The sequence below is a fragment of the Urocampus carinirostris genome, chromosome 11, assembly GCF_059441175.1.
Source record: "Urocampus carinirostris isolate Australia breed hairy pipefish chromosome 11, RoL_Ucar_1.0, whole genome shotgun sequence".
Lineage (NCBI taxonomy): Eukaryota > Metazoa > Chordata > Actinopteri > Syngnathiformes > Syngnathidae > Urocampus > Urocampus carinirostris.
The window spans coordinates 38865563-38875753 of NC_142359.1; the positions used below are offsets into that span (position 1 = coordinate 38865563).

A 10191-nucleotide genomic window follows, 5' to 3' on the forward strand; every position below is an offset into this window, starting at 1 on the left:
CTTAGGAACATGCAAAAAAGGAACAGGGCAGACAGACTCGACTCTATAACAGGGCAGCAAAAGGGCCGTCAATTGGAGTTGGAGATAGAGTCCTTGTGGGGAACAAAAATGAGAGGGGCAGGCGAAAATTAGCTGATAGGTGGGAGTCTACCATCTACACTGATTTAGATGAACCCTCAAACACACACATACAAAATTCAAGACACCATCACAGCGAATGAGAAGGTTGTTCACCGTAACCTGCTGATGTTAGTTAACTTTCTAGCAGTTCAAGACCAGCCCTCTGTCCAGTCTGATTTGTCTTTGTCCTCTGCACAATCATCTGCCTCTGTTTGTTCTTCAATGACGAGTCCCACTGTCTCCGAAGAATCTCATGTTCGAGTGCCTGCTCAGCTAAACCGGTCTAGATGTGCGGCAGATTATGCGCAGAGTCTTGTAAGCATCTCAGGCCCTTACAACTACACAGATCTCCCACCTGCGTCTGGGGAGAGAACCAGAGAGTGGGTGCATGGGCTGAACTCTGAAAGTTCTGATCACTCTGGTCATTCCTTAACCACTCACACTCAAGACACTGCTGTTAGGGATGACATTTAGACTCTTAGTGAGCATGACCATGTTCAGTTTGTAGTGGCTGCTGTCTCTGGAGGTGACGTTAGCCACACTGATCAACCAGAGTCTGCACCACACCGCACCACATGGCTGGGTCGTGTTATACGACCAGTCAACAGGCTTCTTCACACTATGGCTAGACAAGATGTCACCAGACACCTACAGTGTAATGTTTAGACTATGCGTAACACAGTAGTTCGAGCTCTTGGGGCATGACATTTTTTTCCCTTTACAATTCTTCTGAAATAACTTGGTTTTGGAGAGAATGTTTTGTGCTCATTTATGTTATATATATGTCTTGGGTGAATGTGGAATGTGTAAGGCATTCTATAGCCGGTGGCTGGTTCAGAGAATTTTCTCTGTCCACTGCATCCTTAAGTCAAGTCAAGTCAAGTCATTTTTATTTGTATAGCCCTTAATCACAAAGAGTCTCAAAGGGCTTCACAGGTTATTACACATGAGAACTAAATAGCAGGTTAGCCGGATAGCAACTAGCCGCCGCAACGTAAACACACGCCGCCATGTAAGGGATACTTCTCAGGTCGGTCCTAATATGTGTGACCCAATGACTACTGTTATTTAGTGATTTTGATTTTATAACCAAATGTGAGATTTTGTCCAGAATTCAGTGGGGGTGGGTGTAACATAGTTGAAATTTGATTTTTTTTGAATGTTTTTTTGAATTCTCACAAAATCTGTGTTTTTGTTGTATTACCGTTAATATTCCGGTGCCTCATTCAATCGTTAAGTCATGGGCGTCTGCGACTGTCTGTTTCGTTTGGCACTTTATGGGCTTCACCGCTTGCCGTAGCTTCAGCTAATTTGCATCGTGCTGAAGGCAATAAACCGAGTGACTGTGAAACCTTGTGTCGCGCATGATTGAGGGTCGTTACACCTGGCTGGTGGTGATACAAGGGAGAAGGACAATTTGAGATGAGTCAGCGGACCAGCATCTGGACCTAAAGCATGTCAACTTCTGCTGCTCTTTTGCTGTTATAGACCTTTTGGACTATTTTACAGGCCTGAGGCGTCATTGCTGTCATGCACTTTCTGGACAAATGTCAACATGTTACCTATTTTTTTCTTTGATTGATGTTCACTATGTTAGTGTACTGTTACCTAATGCTAAATCTATTGCACCCTGGTGAGGCCCCCTCTCAAGGTTTGTTATTTTTCTTGTGCTGAGAAGGTGAGTTTTTCCTTGCCCGCATGATTGTTTAAGATCAGGGGACGGTGTAATTGTAACCTGTGCAGTCCTTTGAGACATCTTGTAATAAGAGCTATACAAATAAATGTGACTTGACTCATCCTATTCTTCAGAGATGAGTCGGACCTCAGCATTGACGGGCAGAAACATGTAACAATACTAATTTAAATAAATAAACAAATAATCAAATTTTTAAAAGAATTAATTTAACTACAAAATATATAAATACACATAAATAATGGGAATGAATCCATATTGAAATCTTGTAACTACATGTCAAATCATAAATGAACACTAAGCAGACAAATTGTGTTTATGGCCACTGAAGCACAGAACTGCGATTTCAAATTTGTGTTAGTAAACAGTAATACTGTCTAATGAAAAACAAATACATAAAACTACAGCTTAAAATATAATTTCAATTGATGATAAGAATACATTTGACTTAAACCATCAAACAGATTCATGTATCTAGCCATGGTGTTAGAACTATGAGCTGGCGGCCATTGTGACCCACCAACTGATTATGCTTTGTCCTTGAAAGTGTTTTGTTTATTGCAGGGCATTTTAAGATATTTAGAAATACAAATCATATATGTAAAATCCTGTTTTTATTAATATATTTGACAGTTGACAGTTGACAGATCCCTTAACTGACAGGGTTGTCGGGGTACCACTTCCTGTGGTGTGTCTTGGGCAGGTACAGCCTGGCAGCGGCCATCTCTCTCCTGGCCATTTTTTTGGGCAAGGGTTTGCTGCTCGTTGCCTGATTGAGTCACCTCCTATTTAAACTAAGTACTCCAGTCACTCCTTGTCAGTCTGTCAGCGAACCTCCACATACGCAAGGCAAGCACTTTGACTCTGGCTCCCGTCTGTCCCATCTTCATCCGTATCCTACTCTTCTGCTCCTGATTCCCCCATCGTCTCTGGCTATTGTAAGACACTGAACCCCTAATACCCCCAATAAGCAGGTTAGCGCCTTACATGGCTGCACGGCCCCTATTGGGAAATGTGAAGCACATTGTATAGCGCTTTGGGAAGTCATTGACTTGAAAAGCGCTATATAAAATGCAGATCATTTCATTTAATTTCATATTGACCCGTTTTTGCCCACTGACCACGCACTGATCTCCCGCTCCGGCTATCGACGCATTTATGTCCACCGATCATGCTCCGGTCCCGTGAGCTGCTGGCTCTTCCTGTCCCGCGATCACCGAATTGCTGCAGTTTGTTTCCTCGCACCTGACCTTCTCGATATACCAATAAACTTTTGTGTGAAACGTTACGTGTCTGTGTCTACCATCTGTAACAGTTTTGACAGAAACGAATGAACTACTCAACTTCTTCTTTACAACAGCATATGATATTCAATCGTCAAACTGCGCCTTTTGACAGACGATCTCAAGTAATCAAATGAGTATAAACGCTACAGCGGCATAAAGTGTGTTTTCTTCATCATTGAGGTAAATAAACACTTTACAATTCATATTTTTAGTTCTGAACCAGGTCCCAGGGAATGGAAGGTCCAAAGAGACAGTTTTTGGCTCTTGTAGTTCCAAAAGCATCGGGAGGCTCATAGAAAAAAATATCTTGCTGGCAGAGCGGTGGATCTTGAGAAAAAAAAGAATATTACATTAGGTATGACAGTTAGTGTTGACATATTTTGTTTGTATTCTATTTCAACTGTTTATTGTCTGTGTTTTGGATATTTCAAGTTGTTAGGTGGGGAAAGGGGGCAGTTCAGTTTTTTTTTAAAAATTATTTTTCATGGAATTTTTATACAGCCTGAAATGGGCTATTCAAATATATATTTTTTTAATTTAAATAAATACATATGCAAATCATGTAATTTCACTTTTGAACAGACGTTTTTAAGATGCTTTTACTCTTGCAAAGCTTTAAAGCCGCTATGATTTGTTTGTTTCCACTTTGAGTTTAGGGTGGTGTCCTTAACTTTAATATTATATTCTACTTGCTAATGCAGTGTTCTGGCTGAAATTATCAATGCAGCTGTTGTCAAACTCCTTTTGTTGCACAGGCAAGAATGCGAAATTCTTAGATGCGCTGAAATAAACTCTTCCTTTGACATCTTTTTGAGGTTTCGGTTGGCATTTGGACGTAGCCTACCTATTTGAAACAGTCCTTTTCTTACTTGAACCATTTCCATCCTAGAATGAAAGAAAACCACGTGCACATGTGTGAAATCACACTTCTACCCCTATTCCTCCCACCTGTTTTCATCTAGGCCACAGGTATCAAAGAGGCGGCCCGCGGGCCAGATCAGGCCCGCGAGACAACACTCAGAGAAGCACAAGAGAAAAACAAGCGTCAGGTTGAAGTATGTCAACTTGATGTTGCCAAAGCCAGGTTCCTCTCACAAAGAGACTGTACTTTTATTTGTTTCTCTCTCTCTTTCGCTCTCTCTCTTTTCCACCCCTTTTCTCCCACTCTCTGTCTCTTTCACTCTCTGTGTCTCTATTTTTCCCTTCCTTTGTTGCTCTTTGTCTCTTTCTCTCTCTGTGTCTTTAATTCATTTTTCCTTTCTCATTCTCTCTTCCTACCCTTCACGTTTTATTTTCTCTTTTCTCCCCTTTTGTCTTTCTATTTCTCTTTGGATTTCTTTCTTCCTCTCCCTTTTCCCCTCTCTCACGACTTCTCTTTTTATCTTTTTGTTTCTCACGCTCTCTCCCTCTCTCTCTTCTTCTTTCTTTGTCCTGCCCTCTCTCCTTTTCCCTCCCTCGTTCTTTTATTTCTTTATCTCTCTTTTTCTTTCTCTTTCATGTACTAGTCCGGCCCCCGACAGAATGTTTGTTCTATCGTGTGGCCCCCGAGTTAAAATGAGTTTGACACACCTGATCTAAGCGGAATGAGCGCTCTGGCTGAAAAGACTACGGTAAAACTTAGATAAAAGCAGATAGGTTGCGGTAGAATTTTATAAAGGCTCTTTGAACTCAGTTGGCTATTGTTAATACATACTTAATAGAGAAAATATTTAATTTTAATCCTTTTAAGGACACCTCAATCTATGCACCTCCAAAGTGTTTAAAGGGGCTTAACTCTGAGTTTCTCAATTTACTGGGATTTTTTCATTCTGGGTTTTCCAATTAGTAGTTTTTCAAATTCAGTTTTTTTTAAAGTCTGTCTTTTAACCAAGGGTTGTTTAACTTTTTTTGATGTTTTTTTAAATCTGGTTTCTTATCTCAGTATTTTTTAATCTGAATTTATTCTATTCTTTATTTCTTGGGTTTATTAACTCAACTTTTTGTAACTTTGAGTTTTTCATGTAACATTTTTTTACTCAGTATTTGTTTGTTTAACCCAGGGATTTTAACCAAGCATTTCTTAATGATTTAATTTTTTTTTTAACGCTCTGGGTTTCTTATATATATATATATATAATATATATATATATATATATATATATATATATATATATATATATATATATATATATATATATATATATATATATATATATATATATATATATATATATATATATATATATATAATTTAGGGTTTTTCAACATGGGGGTGGGGTTTTTAAGGGTTATTGATCTATCTTCGTTATTCATTATCCATTATCCGTTATCGGTCAGTTCATAATACGCTACAAAGCCTAGGAGCCGGGACATGGGGGTTCTTATCTCGGATTATTTTAAATCTGGAATTTTCAACTCAGAATTCTTTAACTCAAGAGTTTTTTAAGCCAGGGTTTGTTTGTTTAGCTCAGGGTTTCAAGTAAAGACTTCTTTAAGACCCAGTGTGTAATTTTTGTCCAGTACATGGCTCTGTATTGTCTACTGCGAATGAAAACCAGTGTCACTGAGGACAGTGTAGCAGCAAGTTGCTGGACAAACATGGCGGCGACTTTAGGTTAGGATTCCGCTATGTGAAAGTAATACATATTTCTCAACCCATGACTTTTTTTCTAAAAGAAAGTAACATTGGCATGATATTTCAGGGGTTTTTGCTTGGGATTTTTGCCTGTTTTTTTAAATCAATGTTGTTGTTGCTTTTACTAAATGAAAGTGGTTTGTTTAACCACTACGGGACAGTAACAATTACACACTGTCCCTTTAATCATTTTTTAATGTTTTTTTCTTATCTTGTTATTTTCAACTCATTTTTTTTCATTTCACATTTTTTATACAGGACTTGTTTGTTTAACTCTGTGTTTTTAACTGTCAGTTTTTTTTTAAACCTGAGGTTTCTTATTTAATTCATTTTTTACTCAAGTTATTTTTTAAGTCTGGGTTTCACAACACAGATATGTTAAAACTTGGAGTTTTTTTAATATTCAAAGTTTGACAAAGTTTACTGCATCAATCTTTTGGCAGCACTAGTATGTATGAGACACATATAATGTTTTGGTTTTAAAATATTTTCCCTAATTTTTAATGGGTTTGGATTTTGTTGTAATCTAAAAACTAGTGATTGTGGCTAAACCAACTTTATTTGTTTCAAATTTATAATGGTTTCTTGCTTTGCAAAAATTTACTTGCTGTAATTACAATGTTGATTTAGTATCTTTATTTACCTTGAAAAAAATGCAATACTATTATTTTCAGTGGCTTCTTCACACATTCACTTTCACAGGAATAGAAATAGATACATGTCATGATTTTGACTCTGTCTGGGGGTGCAGTTTACACCCACCTATGTAGCGTTTGTGCAAATTCTCCTGGTGCTTCACGGCATGTCTGGCTTTGCTGTCCAACTTCATACATCTCCGCATGACAAGGAGAGCAAAGCACAGCTGGAGGGCGAATGTCAACAAGCCCAGCATGACCATGACGTCATCATCTTCACAGAGGGAAAAGGGAAGAGAAATGTACCCTTTTTAAATTTGTAATACGGAGTTATATATGTACCGGTCTTTTCTAAGAATGTTGATCATAAAAAAACAAACAATAACATCAATCCAAGAATGTGCTTTCGACAATAACCTCCTCCTCGTCATTATGTGTCCTGGCAAGTGACGGGAAATGAGGTTCGTTTCTGGTGAGGCACAGTCCGATTTACGAATAAATTAAACTACATCTTATTAATTATTTGATTGGCGGAGCAACAAAGTAATATATGAACTGTAGCATTGAAAAAATGTTTTCCTATCTTACCTGAATTTATAAATTGGGTATAGGCTCTGTTCTTTTTAAATAAAAGCATCGTTATGATAGCTTTCTAATACGGACACAAATTCTATTATTTGGGGCTGAGGTGTGCGGCAAACCATAATCCTTGGTCTCAATATCGCTCTATGCCATGAGGCAAGAGAATTGCTTGCCTCACTTTGCATCTGCAGACGTCTACCACAGTTATATGTTGCCGTCCATTCGCAATAATTCTATTCATAATATAATGTAAAAATTTTGTTATCTTGAAAAAGAAAATCCAAAATTATGCAGGTAAATGAGAAATAACTTTATCTCTGAACAAATACAACAATTCATCATGTTTTTAATTTTTATATTTCCGTGCCTCTTCTGACTGCACGTCGCTGGTCCAGGCAAAGGTGTGCAGGCCAAAACCCTGCAAAAAAATCAACGTGGGAACTCACTGTACAGATGCATTCTTGCCATTGTGTCCCAGCGAGACACAACGAGGCCCGACAAGCCCTGAGAAGAGTTTTTGTTGACGTCAAGCTCCATTCCGAAGACTCGTCACGGAATCACCCTTTAGAAGACCTGTAGAAGTAGTACAAAGAAGGTCACAGAAATGATAAATCTGAGGCGGGGAGAATTTGCTGAATTCAGTTTTTTTAATATCACAATTAACTTTCAATCTCAATCGGCCTGCCTGGGGAAAGTATTCCCAGGCCCGTTTGGCGTTTGTAAGAAGCCACATGTGAGACACAAATAACATGTGGAACAAGATGCTCTGGTCAAATGAGACTGAAATTGAACTTTTTGGGCTGAATGCATTGCGTTAAACACTGCACATCACCCTGAAAAAACTCCCTTTTGTCAACAATGGTGATGGCAGCATCAGGCTCTGGGGTTGCTTTTCTTCAGCAGGGACTGAGAAGATAGTTAAAGAGTGGAAGACGGATGGAGCAAAATACAGGGCGATTCTGGCAGAAAATCTGTTGGAGTTTGAAAGAGAGCTGAAAATGGGGCGCAGGTTCACCTTTAAACAGGACAACACCAAAATCTACAATGCATATCTACAATAGAATGATTTAAAACTAACAAAATAAATGTTAGAGCATTACCAAGCCAAAGTCCAGACCCTAGTCCTATAGAGCATCTGAGGAAAGATCTGGAAAATACTGTGCACCAATATTCACCATCAAACCTTCAGGAACTTGAGCTATATTTTAAGGATGAACAGGCAAATATTTCTGGTTCAAGATGAGCAAAACGTATAAAAAGACAAACCCAAAATGAATAGGATCTGTAATCACAGCAAAAAGAGGTAGTACAAAGTATGCATACTTTTCAAATATTTTTATTTTTTAGCACAATATAAAGTGTTAAATAAATTTCACTGCTTTTCGCGATTGTGTCTTACGTTTATGATTATTGATTTTGAAGTCTTGATTATGGCAAAATGTCCTGGGAGACCAATACATTTGCAAGACACTGTTCACAAATAAAAATGCTTAAATTAATTTGTGATTTAACAAAACTCACACATCTTGACAGACATTTGGAAAAAGCTGAGCGGGTCAAACTTCAGTGCACTTTGAACCCGACGCAGTTAGATAAAGCACTGCATGTTAAACGAGGCATACAAAGTAATTCACTCACTTTGTGCATTAAAGAAAAACTGAAATAGAACATTATTGGCACGTTTACAAGTTACCTACCATGCAATCGATAGAATCTGCAGTCGATGGGAAGTTTGTTGTCCTCCCTCACTCCACATGAGGTTCCTCTTTCTTCTTTTTGGAAAAAGACAGCTCGGATCTAACGTTAGTCGCGCGTGAACGATCGTCTCAAATGCATGACGAATAACAGCACATCCGAGAAGAAGGAACACATAGACGCAATGAGTAAACTATACAAGGGACCTTGTTCAGGATCCCTCAGGGTTGGGCGGTTTTGCTGAGCAGCCAACTATTATTACGCATTGTAAACAGCAGACCGTGTTGTGTTCATATGTCCTATACGTTGTGGAATTTTTTATCATGCAACGATTGAAGAATTGTTGAAAAACAGGAAAATGAATCAGTCATCAAATACTTAGTCGGTTGATTCATTCTTTAAATAACTTTTTGAATGAAAACTTCTCAAATGTCTTGGGATTTCATACTCTCAACTTAAAATATTGATATAAATATGTTTGATTTAAATCCATATTCTGTAACGTACTTTGCTTTAAAATTAAAACTTACAATTAAAGGGACAGTTTGTATAATTTAGCATCTTCTAGTGGTAGATAAAATAATGATAGTTATAAACCATCCATCCATTATCTGTACCGCTTATCCTCAGTAGGGTTGCGGGGGGGGGGGTGCTGCAGCCCATCCAAGCTGTCCTTAGGCAGTGGGCAGGGGACACCCTTAACTGGTTGCCAGTCGCAGGGCACACAGACAGACAACTCACTCGCTCATTCACACCTAGGGACAATTTAGACCGATCAATTAACCTGAAATGCATGTTTTTGGAATGTGGGAGGAAATCGGAGTGCCCGGAGGAAACCCACGCAAGCACGGGAAGAACATGCAAATTCCACAAAGGAAGGTTTGATCTCATGACCTCAGACCTGTGCCGCACACGCGCTAACCACTGCGCTGCCGTGCTGCCCTAGTTATAAACTAGTATTAATTTTAAAAATAAGCATAAATACATTAACTTGCATATAAACATGCATTTTTTTAATACTCATCGGTGGAGAAGATTGCATTTATTTACAATACATGAGCCTCACCAAGAGGGAGCTGACTTTGTCATGTTAGGTGCCTGCATTCCCTCTTCTCCAAAGATGAAAGCATTACCCATATCAGTCTCTCTCACTTTTCCTTTTCCCTGCAAATAGACAATTAGCCACCTATCCTATAAATACCCCGAGCTATCACATCATGTTGCTGAATGATTTGATTCCTGAAGACATTTATCTGTCAGGAATATAAGCTTATCCTCTCATGACTAGCTTCTACAGTTCCAAGTTTACCCACTCCAAGACCTGCCACTCCAACCACCTTATTAATGGGGATCTCCCTTTCAAGATTTCAAGCTTCTCCCAGACCTCCATCTTCAGTTTCCTCTTTGTCCCAGGATCTTCCACTCCAGCCATTTTTTTAAAAAAGTGCTCCCAAATCTCCCTTTCAAGATTGTCACCACCCCAAGACTCCTTCTTGAGTTTCCTACCTTAGAGGTTCGTCCCACACTCTCTTCTCCCGAATTAAGTATTTTCTGTTGTTAATTAAT

General features: G+C 38.7%; 1 protein-coding gene across 1 annotated transcript; it reads right to left on the minus strand.

Annotated features, from left to right (window-relative positions):
• Positions 1–2408: 2408 nt before the first annotated feature.
• LOC148357319 (uncharacterized) lies at positions 2409–8983 on the minus strand. Its single transcript, XM_088347730.1, has 4 exons — positions 8628–8983; positions 7377–7503; positions 6476–6622; positions 2409–3426 (listed from the first exon to the last, which is right to left on the minus strand). Exons 2-4 carry the CDS (start codon positions 7465–7467, stop codon positions 3308–3310), a joined length of 357 nt encoding a protein of 118 aa, XP_088203856.1. The 5' UTR covers positions 7468–7503; positions 8628–8983; the 3' UTR covers positions 2409–3307.
• Between the last annotated feature and the right edge of the window lie 1208 nt (positions 8984–10191).

Coding starts and splice junctions, on each gene's coding strand:
- LOC148357319 (XM_088347730.1), bottom strand. CDS start 7,467: ATGGAGCTTGACGTCAACAAAAACTCTTCTCAGGGCTTGTCGGGCCTC. Junction 6,623..7,376: donor GGCAAGAATGCATCTGTACA/GTGAGTTCCCAC, acceptor CCCTCTGTGAAG/ATGATGACGTCATGGTCATG. Junction 3,427..6,475: donor TTTGCACAAACGCTACATAG/GTGGGTGTAAAC, acceptor TTTTTTCTCAAG/ATCCACCGCTCTGCCAGCAA.